At 30.9% G+C, this 24,964-nt stretch overlaps 1 protein-coding gene across 5 annotated transcripts in view; it reads left to right on the forward strand.

The window, feature by feature from the left end:
• LOC115890937 (zinc finger FYVE domain-containing protein 1-like) overlaps window positions 1–24,964 on the forward strand; it is a 48,328-nt gene that overhangs the window by 20,576 nt on the left and 2,788 nt on the right. For 4 of the 5 annotated variants that reach the window (XM_030911333.1, XM_030911324.1, XM_030911303.1 and 1 more), the window contains exons 6-11: window positions 9,083–9,372; window positions 12,697–12,903; window positions 17,034–17,176; window positions 18,969–19,041; window positions 19,974–20,162; window positions 23,727–23,903. In XM_030911333.1, coding sequence (XP_030767193.1) covers window positions 9,083–9,372; window positions 12,697–12,903; window positions 17,034–17,176; window positions 18,969–19,041; window positions 19,974–20,162; window positions 23,727–23,903 — 1,079 coding nt within the window. The remainder of the gene's footprint in view (window positions 1–9,082; window positions 9,373–12,696; window positions 12,904–17,033; window positions 17,177–18,968; window positions 19,042–19,973; window positions 20,163–23,726; window positions 23,904–24,964) is intronic. The other variant, XM_030911311.1, reaches the window with a different exon arrangement.

Genomic DNA, 24,964 nt, shown 5'->3' on the forward strand with positions numbered 1-24,964 from the left:
GAATAAAACTGCATAAAACTGAAAAAATGTAATCGAGTTATTTTATTTAATAAAAAACGGTATGTGTTAATACAAAACAAACAAAAACAAGACACCACATACCAAAAAATATAAAAAAGAACTATTTCTTACTTTCAAGCTTTATGAAACTTCCCGCATTTATGATTATATTTTATCAATATAACTTATGTACAAATACAAATTTGTAATATTCCGCAGGAATAAATAAAACAACATAAATTAAAGAAACTATTTTATTAATAATAACACTTACCAAATTTTATACCTCACAGGTTGATTAATTAACTTTAATCTTAATTTTTTTTAAATTAGTACTTTTTGACATTATTTTTCTGCAGTACTAAAATCCATTATTTACCTATCGTGTAATGTCGATATTTTACAGCTACTCCAGTTTTTAGTATGTGTTTAGTATGGTCCTTCTACCATATTCGAGATGCACTTATCTACGACGAGATGGTATACGAACTTTATTGATAGTAACTTTATTGGTGTATCTGTATAAGACTTTCTGCCTGGGCAGCGAGTATTAACCATAAACTGTGCTCTGGGTTCTACAGTTAATTTTCACTCGATTTTTCCTCCACTTGACTTCAAAAGACACAAAACACACGTAATAACACGAATCAAAATGCATCATCTTCCAAAACGCAGGGTATTTGACAAAAGTTGTCACAAAATTATAACCTATAATTTGGCAAGACTTTGACAAACGTCAAAAATCTAAAGGCGAGTTCATACGCATCGGCGTCCGTTTGTAGTTCATCGTTCCGTCAAACCAATAAAATTGAAATACAATCTGTCATTTTTTATATAAACCAATAAAACTGGTTAAAAACAACAAGTGACGACGCATGACGCATTTATATTTAAACCCATCCATAGTTAACTTAAAAATTATTAGAAACTTTTTTTAGTAAAATAAATAGATTGGTATGGGACGTCATCTGCTTTTCTTCTGTCATCGTCTGTCGAAATCTTACCTGAGAAAAAAAACAGAGTATAGTTTACATGAAATATACATAATATACAATTAATAAATACAATATATACAGGGTCCGGCAATAGTGCGTCGGGCATCTGTAGCTCATAGAATAAAATACTTGAGAATTTTGTTTTAGTGAAAACCTAAAGTATGTACCAGGATGTATTTCAGGAAAATATTTTAACTTCTATAGGGTGGCTCAAAAAAGTGTGAGTGGACCTGGATGATTTTTTTAAATGGAACACCCTGTATATTATTGCATTTTTGGATTCCTTTCAGATCACTTTACATACACCTAAGATATAAATAAATATATTTCGATTAGTATCAGAGATATTAAAAAATAAATCAAAAATATATATTTTTCAGCCCTTCTTAAAAAAAATTATTAAAAATACAAGAACTGTTCTGAAATCAAAACTATATTAGGTATTTACTTTAGATGGTCTATTCTTACTTTGCTATAAATATGGTAATCGTAAATCCTACAGGATGTTCAATATTCTACGCCAAACTTTCTAAAATATAAAATATTTTTTCTTTGTTTTTTTAAATGGAACACCCTGTATATTATTTTTTTATTAGATGGAGAGTGTAAAAATGCACATTTTTTGTATTTAGAGTATTTCAAAATTCTTAACGGTTTTGCAGATACACGCAGTATTATTTCATATGGCGCTTTCAATGGTAAAATACGAGAGAAAAATCATTGGGTGGCTTTGATAAAAATTTACTGTGGAAAATGCCATATGAAATATAAAACCGCAAATATCTGCGAAACCGTTAAAAATTTTGAAATGCTGTAAATATAAAAAATGTCTATTGAAAAAATAATATACAGGGTGTTCCATTTAAAAAACGAAGAAAAATTATTTTATATTTTAGAAAGTTTGGCGTAGAATTTTGAACGTCCTGTATAATTTACGATATTCATATTTATAGCAAAGTAAGTACAGACCATCTAAAGTAAATATCTAATATAGTTTTGATTTCAGAACAGTTCTTGTATTTTTAATATTTTTTTTAAGAAGGGCAGAAAAATATATATTTTTGATTTATTTTTTAATATCTCTGAAACTATCGAAATGTATTTATTCATATCTTAGGGTTATGTTAAGTGATCGGAAAGAAAGCCAAAAATGCAATAATATACAGGGTGTTCCATTTAAAAAAAAATCATCCAGGTCCACTCACGCTTTTTTGAGCCACCCTATAGTAGTTAAAATATTTTCCTGAAATACATCCTGGTACATACTTTAGGTTTGCACTTAAACAAAATTCTCAAGTTTTTTTATTCTAGGAGCTACAGATGCCCGACGCACTATTGCCGGACTCTGTATATCTATTTATAGTAATAAATAGTTTGACAAATAAACTATGAACCATACAAATGCAGCAAATGTTTTACAATATACAAATAATGAATAGGTACATAAGATAATGGGTAAAATGTAAAATATATTTTAAATTTTGGTGTTTTAAAATCGATCTAATTTAACAAAAAATATTCAATATCTACTAATAGCGATGTATTATTATTTGCTTTCACAAAATTTATATGTATATTTTGCAAGTATTAATGTTCGAAAAATTATATTTGCAAATAATACAATATTATAGAAAAAAATGCGTCAGCGATGGTTATGAAATAAAGATCGCTGTCATTTTATATCCAAAATTATTCTAAAATTTGTAATTTTCTTGGGATTTAGGTTCGGGAAAAACGCTGATTAAGTTTTCATTTGGTTTTTCATTATTTTTATTTGATTAAAAAAAAACGTTTCGGCTAACATTATAGCCTTCGTCAGTGTTGTGTCATATGAAAAAAATAGTGTCGAATATAATCCAAAAAATTACATACAAAATATTCATGGCTGAAGTCGTACTCCATAGTCAATGTAGATAGTTTTAGTGTTAAGAATAATAATTTAAAAAAATATGTGATCATCTTTTGACAAGTTTATATTAGTTTATTAATTTCAGTAAACATTATGTGGTGTGTGGTGTGAATATTAGTATTATTAGTAGTATCTAACTAGCTTGACGTCATAAATTTCGCTCCGAGACTGTTCTATTAGAGACGGCATTGCGTCAGCATGGCCGCAAGTTGCTAACCTAATAAAATTAACACTAGAAAAGCCCGCGGGAACTGCCAAATTCAAAGTTATTCGTTTCACAGACTATAATTTACATAACATTGTAAAAATTTGTTGATTTTTTCTACTGAATAAATTTGTTTGTTTGTTTGTTTAATAACAGCAAAGAATATGACGTTAATCAAAATTAATAATAACCATCTATCAAAGAATGAAATCGAATTGATATTATTATAGAAACGCTTCTTGATTTTTAGGACTTTCATAAAAAATTCAACGATATTTTCATGTTTTCATTAATTTTCTGGAATGGAAATTTGGAAAAGTATAAACGGGATTAACGATTTTAGAACAAGCAAAATTTTTTATAAACAATGCATTTTTCTCAAAATGTCAAAAATAAAAAAGTTTTTCCTCTTGTAAAGACAATCCGGGGACATACTGTATGCCAAGTTTCATAACCGATAATGAAAGAGCCGGGGTGTGTTTATATCAGTTGCAACGTTTACTATTACAACGTACTGACAGTCGTGAAGGTTATATGTTGACAAACGTTGCGGATTTGATACATGGTTGCCAAATCAGTTAGTAAATTATCCGGAATTTAAGCTTAGTTTTCATGTATCCCTTTTTTATGGAGGGACTCAAAAAAGGGATACAAAAAAAACGATTTGGCTGGCGGTGGACCTTAGGTTAATGCCTCTAGCAATCAAAACACGCTTAAAACTCGCTATAAGCGTATTTTGATTACTTTGGTTTCACTCTTTTGTTAGTTTTTTCGTTTTTCCCTCTAAAGACGAAAAATTTAGAGAAAATCCAGTGGAAATGGCAACATTGCCTTTCTTTCTGTCTCTCTATCATGTCTAATCATGTGTTAACAATTCTCCGTAACGTCGAATATTATCATAAAGTCGCGTTTACACGAGTCAAGTGAATTGATCAAGTCATCTAAATTCAATTCGCATGAATGCAATATGACCGTCTAAACTCGACAAATCGTCAGTTGGTCAAGTGAGTTAACATTACACATAAACGTTAAAACATAGAATAAACAACAAAATTGACTGAATATGTCGTACGATCGAAAAAAGTCGTTTAGTTGGCTTGGAAATGATGATTATTGGCATTAATATTTTACATATGAAATAACAGCGACCTTCATTTCCAAGCCAACTCTGACGCCGTTCTTTGTTCAATCATATAATATTATATTAAATCGTTTAAGAGTCCATTTCACATAGTCCGAAAAAGTAGTAAAATAAGCGTTCGGCATTTAACGTTTTATGTAAAACTGGTTAGGTATTTTTACACAAATGAAGAAGGAAATTAAAGATAAAGGATTATACTATATCCGTATTATAGCACAATTTTTAGATTTCTTTATTTTTAAGATTTTGATGTTCAAACATCAACAAAACATTTCTTATGTTTGGACTAAATTTTCTCGAAAATAAAGCCATTATTTAAAATTCTGTTACAATATGGAAATAGGTTGAAGTTTTGTGATTACAGTGATATATAATTTATGTGGCTTTGTAACAAATTGCTCGCTATTTTATGGCAAATGCTAAAGCTCTGCAAACCTTGTTCAAATATTCACCTTGCTCAAACCTTGTTCAAATATGTTCAAATATTCCTCCATCGACTGCTAGACAATAATCCAGGCGATCATAAAATTCTCTTCTTACATTCGCTAGTTGGTAAAATGAAATTCTATTGCATTCGGCAGAAATAGCATTTTTTAACTTGTCTAGATTTGGGTATTTTTTATCCTTGTATATCCTGTTTTTTAAATGGCCCCAGAGAAAGAAATCATTTGGCGAAATATCAGGAGACCTTGCTGGCCAATTTACTGTATGATTTAGGCCAATAACGTTTCCGTTAAAACTATTGTCTAAATATTCCCTAACAGCCAGGGTACTATATGCCGGGCAGCCATCCATTTGTTACCAAACTTCCTGATTTTCCCTAGCGGCATCATGTAAAGCAGGTAAAATATGATTTTCGAGTAGTTCAAAATAATATTCTGCATTTAAATTTCACGTAAGAAATAATGGCCCGATAATATTGTGTCCGAATATCCCTGCCCAAACATTTACTTTCTGTGGATATTACGTCCTTGTTTCGACAAACCTGTGTTGGTTTTCTTTGTCCCAACTGGTACTGGTAATTTTGAACATTCGGTTCATTATTTAAGGTAAACGTGCATTCGTCAGTGAAACATATGTTTTTTAAAAATTCCCTATCCGTGTTTGCTCTTTCCATCATATCAAAACAAAACGCCTGCCGCCGTATTTCGTCCCCATCTCGTAGCTCTTGGTGCTTTTCATATTTGAAGGAATAGTATTTATGTCGTTTCAAAATTCGAAACTCTGTAGTGTGATCTATTCCTATTTCATCCTCAAGTTTCCTTGTGCTGATCTTTCCATCGTTCTCTTCCACGCACAATAAAACTTCCAAGTCGGTATCATTTCTTGTATCTTCTCCTTGTTCCTGCCTTGCTTCACATCTGCAGTTATTTATACCTTTGGTCTCAAATCTCTGGATATTCCTTGCGATTGTAGATTTTCCAGGTATCGGTCTATTCGGATACAGAGCAGCAAACATGTCCGACACCTTTTGATAACCATTTTTTTGATAATACCATTTAATCATCAATACTTTTTCTTCGGTAGCGTAATTCATGGCTAATATTTTCGATGTAGGTATGAGTTTTTAATAATAATAATAAAGCACTAAATAGGTAAATTTCTGAAATGACAACTTCATTTGACAGTTATCTTTTACCTTGACTGGTGCTCATAAGTAAATACAGGGCCATAAGAAAGGAGAAATATTTAAAAAGAAATCGGCGATAACTCGTAAACGGGCTAATCAAAAATATCTAAAGTTATTCTTTTGAATGTGGGTTTTAGTACTCTTCAATAAACGTAAATAGAATTATTCTCTAAAATAATTAGGGAAGTCAATAATTGACCCCATTAAAATTTACATGGGATTTCCTATGTCCCGCTCGACGATGCAACACCCGGTATGTTTAAACAAAAAAAAAATTGTATCGAAATTTCTTTTGTTTATAATTTAATTTTGGATTTATAATATAAATAGTAAACTTGTGCATCTTCTTTTTTCTTTAATCAACGGTATGAGCGACGTTTTTTCTTATTTAAAATTACTACTAAAAATGGTTTCTTTTTAATTAAAAAAAGGAAAATGCAACAATCGTCTGTCTAGATAGTTCACCTAAATCAAAATAAAAATAGGATCCTATATGTTTAAACAAAAAAAATTGTTTCGACTTAAAATTTCTTTTGTTTATAATTTAATTTTGGATTTATAATATAAATAGTAAACAATTAAATTTAGAACGTCTATAAATATATTTATTCTGATGTATTTTCAAGTTCACCTGTGTTTTGGTGTCGGCATGAATGAAATTGTTTTCTAGTATTTATGTTTTGAGTAGTAGATTAAGTGGGGAACGCATGTCGTTTTTAAATCAACAAAAATAAAATGAAAACGGCAGCGTACCAGTTCTCGTCAGTGTACTTATTACATTTTTCGTTATCGGTGAATAATTGGTGGATACATGCAAAAGAAAATATTGAATATATTTTAAGATAGGTATGTTTATCTTTAAAGTACTTGGAATTATTTAATAAATAATGTTTGATTATAATTATTGTTGACTTACAATTAAGATAAATATTAAAGTTTTCGAAATATTTATTTACGTTTTTGTCAAAATACAGTAACAGTTTTAATGCTTCAATTCTCTAGGCGCATTTAAATTTTTAAAACCAAACATTGTACTGAAGTTTTTCTATTTACCAAATTTTGTGTTGTAACAATAAAAACAATACTACCTTATACAAAGTGTCTAATAAATTGTTTTAAATAATTACAGAACAAGAACAATGACGATTGAACTTGTTTCCATGGCTAAATAAGTGAAACTGTTTAAACATTATAAGAATTGGCTATAACTCGGTAATTTTTCGAAAGAAACATATTATAGCTTATATCGCTAAAAAGCTTAAAAAATGGCGCTTTTTATGAAGTCATGGCCAACTATGGTTTCCATTTAAAAAATATATGTTGGTGTCATATCTCAAAAATGACAGGCTTTAGAAAAAAACGGCGGACACGATCTCGTTAAGGATGTGATTATCTACAACTTTTATCTGAAAACTTTTTGTCTAAAATAGATTATAATGGAATTAGGGACAATTTTTAAAATAGCCAAAATTTGTTTTTTTCAAAATATCTAGTAAGCCATGAACTTTTTCAAAAATCTGAAAGGCGCATGTTTATGACCCCACAAAACTGCAATTATTTCCCTATTTAACCGACTCTCTTTCTCCAGTAGTTTCCGAGATACCCATAGAGAACATCGTACGAAACTCACCCTGTATTTATTATATCATTTTTAACGATTTTTACATTTTATTTTTAATTTAATAATTGATATTTTAGTAATTAATTTATTTATTAACAGTAGTCACTAACATTCACAGTAGAAATATTTAAATTTAAGGCAGCAGCTACTCGCTTCAAATCGAAATAATTAGAAATAACTTTGAAAGTGGTATAATGTTACCAATCAAACTTACTTCTCTGACTGCAGTCAAGATAATAAAGAACATTTATTGTCACGTTCTCATTTATAATAGTTTATCAGGAAAGCTACAAGCTCTTTGCTTCGCCTGTTTAAATGCTTCAGCGTATTTTCAACACACAATTTCAAGAAATACAATACAAAAACTCGAAAATTTAGTTCTTAAAAGACAAAACGTTAAAGTACAATTTTCTTCTCAGTATTTTAAATTATACAACAAATTTAAATATTTTTGCCAAAATTTCATTTAGTCAGGTTTATAGGCTTTAGGGTCAATTTCGATATGATTGATGACGTGCATCGGAAAATATATTGCGATTACCGTAGGGTTATAACAAACGAATATTTTTATTTTGAAATAGAGGTGTGTAGTTCGTGAACGAACTAGTTCCAATGAACTATTCCGATCCCGGAATGACAGGAACTAGTTCCTGGATTCTCAAAGAACTAGTTCAGGACATATTCCGGGATCGAGACTGTGACCGATATAATATAATATGCGACGGATCGGTCAGCGCGCGTAGCCCGTGGTTAGGCAGGAGTGGGGAGTGCCAGCCGTATGCTATCGGACCCGGACCTAGAGGAACTAAATAAAACACTAGTTACTAGTTTACGTAACGATCGGCCAGCGCGATCGATGCTAGGCAGGAGTGGGGAGTGCCAGCCGTATGTTATCGGATAGGGACATAGAGGAACTAGTTGAAAGACTAGTCCACGGGAATCTATTTAGTCGGCAGATCCGAGATATAATACAAGGCAACGACGATGGATTCGGCCTTGTCTATTGCCACAGCCGGCGTAATTACTACTGTAAATTGTCGTGGTTACTGTTTTTGATTTTTAGTTTGTTCTTTAAATATTTTATGGGAATATTTCACTTTAAAAGAAATATCTTATAAAACTAAGTAGATATTCTGAATTTTTAGACAAAAACAAAAAGCTTGAAGTGAGGAAAAATGCAATTTTTCGTAATATTTGTTCCAATTGATTTGTGATATAGTTTTTTAAACTCTGATTTGAGTTTGCTTTTAATTTTTTTTATCTGCAATAAAACTTACCTATATGTTTTTAACATACACAATTACACGTCTCGTTATATTTCGTACATTATAAAAATTATACAGATCATACTGTGAAAAGTTCTGACTGACAACGAAACCCATTAGCAACCAACGGGGATGTCAATGTTAGTCTGGAGCTATTGTGAACTAAAGATCTAGTTCAAGGAACTATTCCTCTGGAGGAACTAGAACTAAGGAACTAGTTCCTCCCAAAGAACTAGAATTCCCACCTCTGTTTTGAAATGTTTCGTTTTATTGACATTTGTGGAATAATGTGGTAGTAACAAAGTTTTTATTGTAGGTTTAGGCCCAGGCGTGATAATATTTCACGAGCCTAAACACACAAACACCTTAGATGATCTGCACGATAGAGCGAGTGTGACGCAATCCGCTGAAGATATCCTAAGGGCTACCTTCGCCGATTTGGACTTAAACTGCGACTCGTTCAGTTTTCTTAAGTATATCGGTGTAAAGAAGCCGGCAAATGGGCGTACACCTTTCGACCGCCTAAAATTTGCCTTGAACAAAGAATTGGAAAGCACTGAAGTGAGGTCACCCAGAGATGCTAAATATATTTATTTAATGCTAAAGGTAAGTGTTGGATTAAAGGTATTTAATTTTTAGTTTATTTTGTGCTAAAATAATAGGTACAACAATACTTATTATACTGTTCTATGAATTAATTTGAAATATTTTTAATTAATTAATTATTTTCATAGCGGTTTTAAGAAATTAACATATTGTTAATTATTTTCTTTCAAGAGTGCTTTTCATTTCATTTAATTAAATACATAAATAATTTGTCTATCTACTGTACTATATAGGGTGAGTCTTAAATATGTGTAAATATTTTTAGGGGTAGTATATTTCGACCCCAGAAACAGTTCTACGAAAACATTTTGAAAATTTTGAATTTTTTGAATATATTTTTTAATTGTAAATTAGAAAACAGAATATCCTCATAATATGCCAATATAAGTAGTAGATTAAATTTACAAGAAAGAAAACCCAGAAAAGATACAGGGGTTCTACATTAATTGTAGAACCCCTGTATCTTTTGAACCCCTGAAGAATTTTTGGTTAAATTATTTAACCAAAAAATCATTTTTTCCTAAATTTTCAAAGTAAAAGAACTCGGTTATTTTGGAGTTATTTGAAAAGCGGTAAAGAGAAAATATGTTTCTTTTATCGAGATTTACCAGCCCTAAAAATATTTGCACTTATTTAAGACTCACCCTGTATATTTGTGTTTGATTTCTCAATAATACATATGTTAAAATTTTTGTCATTTGTTGATAGTATAATAGTTTGTAGTAGTATAGGTACGACAGTTTTAATGATACACGCCATTTATTGAAAGTGCGAAAGTCACAACTTGTCTTATATTTTCACAAAAATACAATTTTCTCGTTTAATGTGGATTTTAGGTATAGGCAGTGCTTAAACAAAACCACGAATTATTCTTGTTTGATTATGATAAAAAATATATTAATATATTATTAATGTATTCCATTTAAAACAGTGGAGAAAAATACAACGTTTAGTTTTGACTCGCCCTGTGTATATTAAACAAGATTGCAAATTAAAAAGCTAGAAAGTAAATTTTCATGCATATTTTCATCGATAGGTTTGTAGCTTCTGAATAACGGTCTAGGTAAACTTAAAATTAGAATTTAGAGTTAGTAACTCGCATTTTCATTGGAGGACACGTCATATTTATTTCAAACCAATAGTCAACGAGAATATTCGTATAATTTATTAAAATTACATTAGTAAATCACTATAAATAATGAATTTTTGTAATTGAACTGTAATTTCTATATTATTAATCCGGTAAATGATGGAGATAAACAATTGTGATTGATTAAAATTTTATTTTAAGATGAAAATTTTGTTAACAATATTCTGAGAATTTGAATAACGAATTGAATAATGACAAGACAAGTGACATCTGTCTAAAAAAGACAGCCATTTAGAGCGACAATTTGGTTATGTAAAATTTAGAGTGACAATTTTGATTATGAAAAAGAAATACATATTCCATAGAATATGTACAGGAAACTCATAAGTTTGCCTAACGATTAACATTAATTTAAAAGTAAATCCCCAACCTGAATAATGAACAAAACATTTAAACAAAAACAGACCACAGACTACAGACCACACACAATAAATTGTTGGTTAGTAGCAGCACATATTATACAGATTATAATCTTTGTTTTTTCTTTATTGTTTTTCGTGGTTCCAATTTTCGGAATCGGGCACTAGTTAGATGACTAGTTTGCGCACATAGCACGCCCACGTATGGCCTCTAAAATTGTGCACAGCGCCTGACGGGCACAGTTATTAGAGAGATATCGGAAAACCGAATAGCGTCATCCAGTATTTACGCGTACCTTATCATGGTTACGATATCAATTTTTAACGCAACACTCGCTTATAACGTTACCGCCTGACGTAATTTGCGGATGATCGCGTTCATCAGGACGTAGCGCTACCGCAGCGATCACTAATTTTCTGCTGAACGCGCCGATTAGTTGTGAGCGCTCTGAGATCAGTCGCCATTTTTTCCATCAGATTTAAAATATGCTACGCTACCGATGCATGATGGATTAAACGTCACATACACCAAATGTCATAAAATGTTTTGGAAAACGAAAACAAAGCATTTTGTTTATTGTTCTCGGTTGACTAATCCCCTCGATTTGTGCCAAAAAAGGGTGAAAACAATTTAATATGCATTACTTATGATTTTGATTTAAAAAGCACGTTCAGCAGGACAACCAATCGATGGTACATCGCTCACTGATCAACTTGTCCTGATGAACGCGACCGATCAATTACACCAAGCGCTCTTTCTAAATAACCTCTGATAACGTTTAAAAATTGCTTAAATGGGCATGTGCGGGTATTTGACAACCGGAGCCGGCCGGCGTGATCTTTTATTTTAGGTTATGTTTGAATTGTTTTGAATTATTGCTTTAGTTTTATTAGGTAATTGGATATTTAAGTAGCTGGGATTAGTTTTAATTAAATAAATATGGCCCAAAATATGGACTCCACCTCTTCCAATACAAAGAACCAATAAAGAGTCTTAGGTTTACAGCAGATGACGACTTAGCCCTTCTAAGAGAATTTGTTGCTTGTTGCCCTAACCCCAGTGGCAGACGTTGAACAATAAAGCACTGGAAATAAGCACTTTAGCCCTTTAGTTTTAAAATACCTAGTAAACAAAACAATTTCAAAGTTTTAAATTCAAAGTTAGGTTAAGTTTAAATAGCGGACGCGACGCGATCAGAATTCTTTCCGATCCGATAACTATAAATGAAGAGAGTTAATACCACCTCACGTAAAGGAAATAACACCTGGCCTTATAAACGTCCATGCACGCTATTCAGTTTAGCGATATCTCTCTATTACGCTGTTTATTGTTATTTTACGCGAGTTTATTTTTGCGCACAGGAAATTTGACTCGTTTGCACATCGTCATAAAAAACAATTTTCGTACCATGAATTAAGGACAAGATTTTTATCTGTATACTTATAGGATACCTAATCTGTGGTAGTATTTTGCTTTAATGGCCACACAGAAGTTTATAAAAAGCATTCACAAAGAATATATATCCTTCAAATTCTTCAATTTAATAGCTGTTAACAAGAAGTCTCACTTCAAATATGCGCACGTAGTGCACACACAATTTTTCTTTTATAAGGAAGTGGGTATCATGATCCTCATAATTATGAAAAACATTTTTGAAGTAATTTTATGTAGCGTTATTTAAAAAAGAATTAAATTATTACTATTATTTAAATTAATTAGATAAAAATAATTTGTGGTTGTGCTTTGAATTATATTGTATTAAGAATATTTTTAACGTGTTCATAATTATTGTTTTTTTTTTCTATATATTATAGAGTATTAATGAAAAATATCTGTTACCTATACACGATACAAGTCCGCATTTATACCTATCCCAGTTTTTCACGTGTCCTGAAAAATGCCAGTCTTGTCATAGCGCTTGCACACTTTCCATGGGCCACCAAGACGATGGGGAAGCCCATGCCACAAATCAACCGTGTAAATTTCAACATCAATATCAAAATTGTGTTTACTTATGTAAGGTAAGTCATAAAAGTGGAGTGTCTTAAATTATTTGGTTTTTTTAAATCTAGATTATTTATTTGGTATGTGTGTGATAAAAGAAGTGTACAGGGTGGGTCAAATTTGACGCTTTTAAATGGAAACACCCTTTTCTATAGGAGATAGACAAAAACTAATATCGGTGTCTGGAGCTCAATTTTTGTCAAAAACATGATGGTGAAAACTGCATATCGATATCTGTTACTGTTTCGGAGTTACGGGGTGTTTTTCAAAAATATGCATTTTTAACAAATCGCTGTAACTTTTTTGCTATGGAAAATTTTGTATTTTTATGAAAACATTTCCAAAGCACCTTTTTACATAGAATTTAATGGTTTAAGTAGATTTTTTAAAATTAAGAATTTAAGAATTATCAACAGAAAATTTGATTTTTTATATGGGACACCATATATATTATTGGGACACCATATACGTATATTTTGAATTTATTGAAAATAATTTAAAATTACCTTTCCAAAAATATAACACACTTGATATTTTGCTCGATTCCTCTTCGAGAGATATAGAGTATATAAAAATTCGCCCGCTTGAAATATGTAAGTATAGGCTTTGAACGGCACCGGCGGTAATGCAAAAAAATATGTGAGCATCAATTAAAACGAAAATAACATTTGCTATGAGAGATGCAGAATTTTATAACAATTTAAAGTATATTTAACCAACATTAACACATTTAAACTATATCTAATAACAATAAAAATAAATAGCAAACCAAGACATGATATTTTGCTACAGGTGTTCTACATATCCACCGTCTTCTGTTATGGACAGACGGTTCAGTTTTTGAACATTTCTCGCGGAATCATTAACTCAGTGGGGGTGAAAGATACCCTCTCATAACTGCTAAGTATTTCTAATTCTTGTCTAGATACGGAAGAATAAGGAACCTTTATTCTTCCGCAAATATATCCATAGGATTAGATCCATGGGCACTAAGTCAGGCGGCCTCAACGGCCAACGGCTGGGATCTTGGTTAGCTATTTAATTATTCTTGAAATTGGCTGCAAAAATTTGCTGATGACTTCAGCGTTCAGAGGCGGTGCGTTGTCTTGCTGGAAAAATATATTTTCGAGTTCCATTAAAGGCATATCATCAATAAAGGGTCCAAAGCCTACTAGTTAAAAGTGGCAAACTTTTAAAAATCCTGTATTTCGACGGGAATTATAACAAAATATCAAGTGTGGTATATTTTTGGAAAGGTAATTTTAAATTCTTTTCAGTTAATTGAAAATATAGAGGGTGTCCCAAATAAAAAATCAATTTTTCTGTTGATAACTCTTAAATTATTAATTTTAAAAAAATTGTACTTAAACCATTAAATTCTACGTAAAAAGGTGCTTTGGAAATGTTTTTATAGAAATACAAAATTTTCCATAGCAAAAAAGTTACAGCGATTTGTTAAAAATGCACATTTTTGAAAAACACCCCGTAACTCCGAAACGGTAATAGATATTGACGTGAGGTTTTCACCATCATGTTTTTGATGAAAATTGAGCTCCAGACACCGATATTAGTTTTCGTCTATCTCCTATAGAAAAGGGTGTTTCCATTTAAAAGCGTCGAATTTGACCCACCCTGTACAGTTTCGGTTATTTTTTATGAATCTTTATACATTTCGACTTAAGTTATCGTTTATTTCTTTATTCTTTTTTATTTCTTTAAGTTAAAGGATGATGTTCCTTTATAAACATTGAGTAAAAATACTAAGGAATGAGTCTAATACTATTATTATATTAATGAATTAGGGACGGAAGCGACGTCAATTATTTTTTTTTGTCAGTTTGGTTGCGTTTCACGTGACATTGACTTGAATTTCAGCGGGTTTGTTGCTCTTTTCTTTTTTAGATTATTTTATGCCATTTCTTTTTTATTTTCTAATTAGTTTTAATTAAAAAACAGTCAGGACTTGAATTAAAGTGAAATTTTTGGAAAAGAAAGGAGCTGGAATAATAGTTGCTTGTGCAGTGTGCGATCGTTTCCAAACAAAAAAATATGAAAATTAATGAAAGAAAAGAAAATTTTTTATGAATAATGCATTTTTCTCAAAATTATAATAATAAAAAAGTTTTTCCTCTTATAAAGACAATCCGGGGATATACTGTAGAGAATCTAAAAGATATGAGCGTCAGAAGCAAAGTAAGAATTTATAAAGCTTGCGTGAGACTGGTTTTGTCATTTGTTATGTGCTAACTTTTTGATATGATTATTCCTTAGCGTTTTTATTCAGTGGTTAATTAAGTTTTTATTTAATGGTTAGTTTGATATTAAAATTCCGAATACAGTAAATAACTAAACTCGACAGAAATACAGGGTGAGTCTTAAATAAGTGCAAATATATATATTGTTCAAATAAGTTCAAAATAATCGAGTTATTTTACTTTGAAAATTTTCAAGAATTATATTTTTTGTTTAAATTTTGGGAATCAATGGATCTTTTCTGGATTTTCTTTTTTGTAAATTTAATCTACCTATGTTGCCATATTTTCAAGAAATTATGTTTTTTAACTAAAATTTTTTTTGGAAAAACTCCAAATTTAAAAAAAAATCGCAAAAAAATAGTCGTGTTTCTGGGGTCGAAATGTACTACCTCTAAAAATATTTGCACTTATTTAAGACTCACCCTGTATAGATACAATACAGGGTGCTACAAATTCGAGGTACGAGCATTGGTATCTCGGAAACCGTAATAGATACGAAGATGGTTAAATTGGGGCAAAGTTGCGCCTTGAGATGTTCACCAAGATGCTATCAAAATTTTTTTTTAAATTTCAAGGATAGTTGAGTTTTTTGAAAAAAACGATTTTTTTGGAAAATCAATTTTATTTTTTCCCGTCGTTACTTTTTAGAAAATCAAAAAACTAATTGCATGTTCTCATAACCACTTTATTAGGGCTATCTGATAGTATTTTTAGATTTTCAAATTAGCTGATAATTTGTGAGATACAAGGGCCGACTTAATTTTTTTAAATACGGACCTGCATTTTTTGTTTCAGTTTTTGAAAGAACTCGGTCTCCTGAGTATACCGATATGCCACACTTTATACTTTTTTTTTGTTTTGGGTACCTTAACAACAACAAAACTATTTAATTATTATTTAAAATATTTTCAAGTCCGACCCTGGTTTCCTAAAATAGTTAATCTGATTATATTCATTGCAATAATATTGATCAGCGCTAATTAACATTGAATTAGGAAAATCGAGCCAATTGAAAGATTCAAATAAATAATATCCAGCTCAGCAATTTAAAGATATTATTTTTAACTTTTTTATTGTGAATTTGAAATTCTCAGTGTACGATCTAACAATATGCATAATATTAATCGTAGTTATTATAAATAAATCACCTTCTACAAACTAGTTTCTAATGCTCTACATGTTTGAAAGGGTTACCACCTTACCTATTGCACAAAATTACTATTCTTTCAATTTTATTTATAGCTCTTTGAACGTATCTTCTTCTTATACTTCCGAATGAATTTTGTACTCTTTATTGTAAATGTTGAAAAATATTGATTTCACTTTTACAAATGACGTCAAGTAATGCAATTATTTTTTATTGAATTTGATTTTTCGTATTCAATGTTTTACCCCACGTCATAGTTAAATTTGATGGCTTATCAGTATTGTAACGATGAATAATTTAAATATTTAAAAAACAGAGCCAGACTTGAAATTAGTTTAAATAAATTTTGTGTTTAAAAATCTGAAATAAAAAATGCAGGTCCGTATTTAAAAAAATTAAGTCGGTCTCTGTATCTCATAAATTATCAGCTAATTTGAAAATCTAAAAATACTATCAGATAGCCATAATAAAGTGGCTATGAGAATGTGCAATTAGTTTTTTGATTTTCTAAAAACTAACGACAGGAAAAAATAAAATTGATTTTCAAAAAAATCCATTTTTTCCAAAAAACTCAGCAATCCTTGAAATTTTTAAAACTTTTTTGAAGGCATTTTGGTGAACATCCCAAGACGCAACTTTGCCCCAATTTAACCATCTCCGTATCTATTACGGTTACCGAGATACCAATGCTCGTACCTCGAATTTGTAGCACCCTGTATAGAGCCTTTTATTTTTGTTTGTGTAGAAATGCCACAAAAATGGGAATAAAGTTGTTGTAAAGCCCAGCTATCAAACGACGCATGAGAATTCGTGGACATCATATTTCAATTACGTTTGGGCCGGTTATGTCATAGAATGTCCTAAATGCGGGGAGATATATAGAAGCAGGTATATAAATTATGATTATTTAAAGTATAGACATTATTTATATAAATTATTATCACAGCTTAACTTTTGTATAGACGAGGTCATCCTGAATTTGTGAGACTAAAACTCTTACTATATTGTAAAGCTTAGTTTTCATGTATCCGAATTTCGAACGTTTTCTGTGAAAAACAATATGGCGATATGAAATTCATAAAAAGTTGTAAAAATACGAATGGGCTCTTTCACAAAAAATAAAATACCCAATTCAAGGGCAAAATCTGAAATAGTAGACTATTTTCAGTATATTTATCCAAAAAAAATAGTTCCATGACATTGAATAATTTTTTTATAGGCCCTCATTAATTTGAAATAATTTTAAAGTGCCAATTGATGACGTATGAAAAATACGCCCAATCACATTGCAGAACCGTGCTCGTGCGCCAGCCAACAACTGGCAACATTGCTATTTGATTTGACCAGCACCACCTCAACTCAAGGCCAATCAACATGATATGGGCAAGGCAATTATGGCGGCGAAGGCAGCGCATTATTAAATTGTTTACCTTTAACCTGAAAAGCCGGTAGTGGTTTCTCGTTCCGATTGCATACCAGAAATAATTATTATCTCTAGTTTGTTGTAATTCTGCAACACGTTCGTTTAGTTCTTAGTGTTCAGTGCATGGTGTGATCAGAAAATTGTGTTAAAATAACAGTGTAATAAAAATCCAAACCAGACATTCCACATAGGGAACTTCAAACTTTTGTGCTTGTCGTACTCCTCTATTATTAATTATTTTAAAGTAAGAACTAGAAGTATTTATCAAGATATTACACCTAAATGAGTAAAAAGCCTTCGCCGCCAGTCTGCATAGTACTTTATAATGGTTACTTAACAATAATCAAAAGAGAGGTATTAAAGGGTATGTATAAACGAAATAAACTTTTTTGGTTTTAAAAAAATTTGGTTTGCTCAGTGCCGATTAATACTGAAAAGCAACTACGGCAACGCATTATTGATTGTTCCAATCAAATTTGGACAATACCAAGGATATTCCCCAGGGTATCTACGCAGATCGTGGAGAAGAAGATCAGATCAGTCTACATTGAAATGAATGGTGGTCACTTTGTACATTTACTATGAATGAATTAAGGAATGCATTATTTTAATAAGGAATTTTAGTAATTGGATTATTTCGTTTTTTAAAGCAATAAGATGTTTTAAAAATCATGAAATTTTGATTTTTCAATTAATTATTTGATAACTACTTGGTTACTTTTGAACCGTCATAACTTTCATAAGTTTATGTTGATTAACCAGTTAGCAACACATCAGAGCAAACTTTGTCTTCAATTTTCTCGAAAACCATCGCTCTGGGCGATATGCAACAAGAGTATCTTTTTTGTAGGAAAAAGTATGTAGTTTTCAAAAAATGAACCCACGTTGCAAAAAAATAACATCAAAAAAGTTATTCACGAAAAAAAACCTATCCTTGCAAAAACTACCCTTTCCGCTTTTCCAAATAATTTTTCAGTATCAGCATTTGATTTAGGGTCAAAATTTATGGCATAGGATTTTTTTTCTAAATTTTATCTCATTTTTTAAGCCTACAATTTTAAAACAAGCGTTTTTTAAATTCACCCTTTCAGTGCCCCTAACGCCCTTAATATGCATTTTCCGCCCTATACTTATAGGCATTTTTTTACTATTTTTTTTTGAGTACTATCACCCCCCGATTTTTTTTACACCATTTCAATGACACCCTGTATACTTAAAGAAACCAATATTCTAAATACGTTTTATTTATTTCTTTAGACAGCATTGGTATGGCAATAAAAATCCGGAAGATGACGCTGTTAGATTAGAAATAGTGCATCTTTGGCCAGGGGTAAGTTGTCTTATATTTTTGAGGCTTGTTGGAACACTAAAACTTAAGGTGTTTGCAAACTTCTTCATTAATCATATACATTATACAGTCTTCTAAAGTATGTCCAATCATTCAGGGAAGATATCTAATAACGAAGTTAAACGACATCCAAAAAATGACAGAAAATAAGATTTACTTGTGCATTAAAGTGACCACTAAAATGACATACACAACCGTCACTGTTCGGTATCCTCTCGTTGGACAGACCGTCATTTATTAATGTACCACCCTGTACACCATAAATAAACATTTTCTTCTAAAAAATTAACTATTTTAAAATCGACCTCACCAAATAGTGTATTGTTTTATTAGGAGTAAAAATGACACTTTTTGTTGCGTTGCCGTACGTTTCATACAGTCGAGGCAACATTTTGACTGGTATCCTTCCCCTATTCATAAATATACGTAAAAATTAGGTTTTTGATTAAAAATATGATGAACGTGATAGTTCTGCAGCCGGATTCTGTACTATTATGTTTTTAACAAAACTTTGATATACTTAGGTTAGTTTTTTAAAATAAACTATCAAATATATTGGACAAGACTCTCAAATATATTGCAAACACCTATCGTGCTATAACAGCTTTAGGTTAACAAAATTTACAAATATTAATGAAATTTAACGGTTGTGTGTAGAAAATAACTTTTTGATAATCGTTTATACTATTAAATTCTAATAAAAATAAATTTTGAAAAGAATATTTTACAGAATTGCTTCACACACTTTTCATTTCATCCATTCTCTGTAAACACCTAGCTTTTTTGACGCTTTATTGCAGTGTTTTTTTACTGTATGTTGGAAGATTTATTGATTATTAATCTTTAAAGTGTTCTTATGGGCCTCTCTGCATTCACCTTTTTTAATGGACTGATTTTCTACGTTTTTCAAATAGAATAAATCGTATTTTCAGGAGCGCATCCAATTTGGTGCTTACAATTTCGCCCAAAAAGTTGTAGATCAAATTACGGTCATATCTAATGTGGTTTCCAGTGTTGGATCGGAACCGGTTAAGAATATTAGGGATTGGACAAACGACAAATTCATAGCGCCGAGTTATTGGAGACCAAACCACGAAATTAAGGTAGGTTGCCAAATTTGAATAAAATGTCGAATATTGAGTAAAAATACAATAAAATTAAGGCGATTGCGATGGTATAGTCTATAAAATGAATAACTTTGAATTTTGACCGTTATTTCTTACCAACACGGCAAATAAAAAATCCCTCTGTCAAAAAAGTTACTGATATTCTTTAAATTGAGTGCCTGAACGAATCAGATAGGTAACTTTTTTTACTTTCGTGAAATAGAAAAGGAAAATAATAAAACAAGTGACAGTTCTTCCTCTTCTTCCAAAAATCAACATGAAATGTCATAATTGTCAAAGATAAAATGTCATCAGCTTTTGACATTTCTAAATATCAGATCAACGCCGTCTCTAATAGAACAGCCTCGGAGTGAGATTTATAACGTCACACTAGTTAGATACTACAGATTAATAAATATGTTGTAGAATACATGGAAAACATAACTATTCCTCGTATTTTTGGTTTGTATTTTAAAATCAAAGTTTGTTTTTCAAATACAAACCAAAAATACGAGGAATAATTATGTTTTCCATGTATTCTACAACGTATTTATTAATCCGTAGTATCTAACTAGCGTGACGTAATAAATCTCGCTCAGCGGCTGTTTTATTAGAGACGGCATTGCGTCAGCATGGCCGCAAGTTGCTAACTTAATAAAATAAACACCAAAAAAGCCCGCGGGAACTGTCAAATTCAAAGTTATTAATTTCACAGACTATATATGGATGACTTAAATTCCGGTTTATCAGTAGCGTTCTATTAAAAAATAAAATGCTTGGTAAAAATCTTATGTATACTTAATAATTTTCTTCTTTAAAACCTTGCCTATATACAGAGTTGTTCACCACATACGACACGAAGTATTGTAGCTAAACGATTAGATTTTTACAAAAAGTTTTGGGTTCGTGGAAGGACTATTAGAGGTACAATTTAAAAATAATTTTACAAGATACAGAGTGTCCCAAATAAAAAATATCAAAGTTGTATTTTTTTAAATGGAACACCCTGTATATTATTACATTTTTAGATTCTGCTATTAAAATAAAGGTAAATTTGATTAAGGTTTATCACACACTTCAACCTTACCTTACCTTATATAGTAAAAGTTTTAAGGCTTTATTTCTCCGAGGGCATCAAAGTTTTTAATACTAAATATTTACTGAAGTTTATTTATTGATCAGTTATTGTGTTGCAATAATAAAAATAATACTACCTCATGTCTAAAAATTTATTTTAAATAATTTATAATTTTAAACGGCAATAACTTGTTTAATTTAAATGGGATACCCTGTATATTTTAGGAGAATCAGATGCACAGTTTAAATGTCTATCGAATTGTATTATACCATCTTTTACCTATCCCTTCAAGTTTTTGTAGAAAATGCATTTTCTTATAATTTAGACCTTATTTATCAATATACCCATGGAATATTGACATTTTAGATTGTTTTTAAATCAACAAATGTACAGAATGTACAGGTGCTAAAAACGATATTACTAGCTCATTTGTATTTACAAAGAAAACTACCGTATACTATTTCATTTCATAGCCATCGCTGACGCCGTTTTTATTCGATTATACGGTATTTTAATCTTATAAAAAAGTATACCATTAATTAAATATACCACCATTATTTCCGCCCAAATATTAATTACATACTTATTTGTGTTTGGTCTACTTAAAATATAAGACTACTACTAAATTATAAGAAATAATGAGGTCTAAATTAATATGAGGTCTAAATTATAAGAAAATTAATTTTCTAAGAAAATTTAAGAGATAGGTAAAAAATGGTATAATTCAATTTGATAGACAATTAAATTGTGCATCCGATTCTCATAAAATATATAGGGTGTTCCATTTAAATTAAACAAGTAATTGCCGTTTAAAGCTAGTCATTATTTAAAATAAATTATTAGACACTCTGTATAAGGTAGTATAATTTTTATTATTGCAACACAAAAGCTAGTAAATAGGAATACTTCCCACAATATTTAGTTTTAAAAACTTAAATACGTCTAGAGAAATGAAGCATTAAAATTATTACTGCATTTTGACAAAAACCTAAATATTTCAAAATTGGTAAGACTGAAATGCGGTAAACCTTAATCAAATTTACCTTTATTTTAATGAAAAAAATACAACTTTGATATTTTAAATTGTAGCTCTAATAGTCCTTCAACGAACCCAAACTTACAATTTGCAAAAATCTAATCGTTTTGCTACAATTAGTGATGGAAATACCGGTTCCACATGAGTCGCGTTACAATAGCGACCGTTCCAGAAAAATACCGCGACAAAATATCGCGATTTTGTAACCGAGGTTCCGACTTCCATAGTGTTGCGGTCCTCGCTAAAAATATATTATATCTAACTTATCTATATTTGTAGATTAATGTAACTTTTATCCGTCACTCATTTTCCATATATCGAGTTTATAATTGTGTATAGCCAATCTATCTCATTTTTAGAAAAACGATGACATTCCTTCTTATTTTTTTTCTTTATCAATTTTCGTTTAAATAAAATGAACGGCTCATATTTATGTGTATTGCAATATAATATATTTAATGTTAAAATCAAGAAGAAAGTCCAAACCACTGTCAAAAAATTGTTTATTGGGCTAACCTAACCTTAAAAATAGATATAAACAATAAAACTTATATAAATGTATAAAAGCAAATAAAATATTTTTTATTTTATTTTATTTGCTTTTGCGTTTCATCTTTCAAACAACACTATTTTATACCATGCCTAGTACATACCAAAAATCACGCACCAACGCCAATAGTAATCGACCAAATCGCGACAGGCAAAACCGAAACCCTAGAAGCACTCCAGCGACTGCTGGAACGAAGTACGTGGCCGCCGAGGTCGAGCGTCGATAATCAGTTACAGCAGTTATTTCTGTTCGCGACAGGGAACTAAAACTCTAGGAGCGCGACGGCTGGAGCGAAGTAGGTCGCCGCTGAGGTCGAGCGTCGATGCCCAGTTACAGCAGTTATTTCTGTTCGCGACAGGGAACTACAACTCTGGGAGCACGACGGCTGGAGCGAACACGTCCCAATCGAGATCGCACGGCGCTATGGACATACCAGTTCCAGATACTACTGTTGGCGACCAACGAAATCGCGACGGCTGGAGCTAAACACGTCGCTATGCGGTTACTACGGTTCGAGCTAACAAGTGCGATTATAAATAATTTATTTGCAAATTATAAATAATTTATAATTTTGTCGTCATTATGATCGTTGTTCTTCAATAACAGGTTCCTGATTCGTGGTGGAGCGCGATACGACGTTACAAAAAAATACCGCTCCAAAATCGCGTTACTCAAATACTGACACATCACTAGCTACAATATCCCGTGTCGTATGTGGTAAACAACTCTGTATATAAGACTTTCACCAAAAAACGAACTTATTTCCTATAAATGAATTTTGTATGCCTGACGATATTAGTTGCTACTTTAACATTATAGACATTAAAGAAGTTTGTGAATCGAAAGACTGATGTTTCTATTTGTTTTATTTTTTTAATATCAATTAATTGTTTTCAGGCTTGTTTCAAATGTAACGTATCGTTTATACCGTCAGGCTCAAATAAAATATTATTGGATAAGCATCATTGTAGGAAGTGCGGCGAGGGATTCTGTGACGCTTGTTCGTCCAGAACTTGCCCCGTTCCTCAAAAGGGTTGGCCCGATCCAGTACGAGTATGCGATTTCTGTTACGACGTAAGTTTTTTTAGATATTGATGTATTGTAATCGCAAAACATTTTCCGATGCACGTCATCAATCATATCGACATTGACACTAAAGTCTATAAACCTGACTAAATGAAATTTTCGCAAAAATGTTTAAATTTGTTGTATAATAATTTAAGATACCGAGCAGCTCTTCATTTTACTTTATAGAGCAAATGATTGTAACAAATATTTTATTTAGATTAAAGCTGCAAAAATTAGTTCAACCCGAATTTTATTATCGCTATATATGTTGGTCATATAGCACCGTGTTCAGCAATGTTGTCCTTTATTATTTGACAATTATCCTAGTGTCAGTCATTATTTTGTATAATATCGTGTTGTTGTTGAATCTTTGTGAGTAATTCTCGTTTTTTGCCTATTTTCATAGTCTTTTTTTAAAAATTGCGCTTTTAAGCACAAACAGTTCTTTTAAGAACTAAATTTTCGAGTGTGTGTATTGCATTTCTTGAAATTGTGTGTTAAAAGTATGCCGAAGCATTTAAACAGTCGAAGCAAGGAGCTTGTAGCTTCCCTGTTTTTTTGAAAGTATTTTGAACGAGAACGTGACAAAGGTTCTTTATTACACTTGACTGCAGTCAGAAAAGTAAGTTTGATTGATAAGCACATTATACCACTTTCAAAGTTAGTTTTTATTAAATTCTGTGATTATTAGTGTGCATTAATAGCACCCTCTTGTTATTACCACTTATGGCGTTGTAAGATGCACATCAATAAATAAATAACTCATAATAACGCTTATAATAATGTTCATAATGGTCTAGTTTTTGCCAATATGTAACAAGTAAAATAAACTATAAAACAAATTAATCAATTAATCACTAAAATGTTAGTTATTAAATTAAAAATGAAACGTAAAACTCTTTAAAAAATGATATAATAAATATGTTGTTTGTCAATTTTAAATTAAGATTCATCTCATAAATTCATCACAATCTGGCAGCGCTGTCGCCATCGCTTGTCACTCAAAGTTGAACACGTGCATCGGAAATTGTTTTGCGATTACCATAGATAATATTTAATTACTAATA

The sequence above is a fragment of the Sitophilus oryzae genome, unplaced genomic scaffold (genome assembly GCF_002938485.1).
Source record: "Sitophilus oryzae breed Bouriz unplaced genomic scaffold, Soryzae_2.0 scaffold_1178_pilon_pilon, whole genome shotgun sequence".
Taxonomy (NCBI): domain Eukaryota; kingdom Metazoa; phylum Arthropoda; class Insecta; order Coleoptera; family Curculionidae; genus Sitophilus; species Sitophilus oryzae.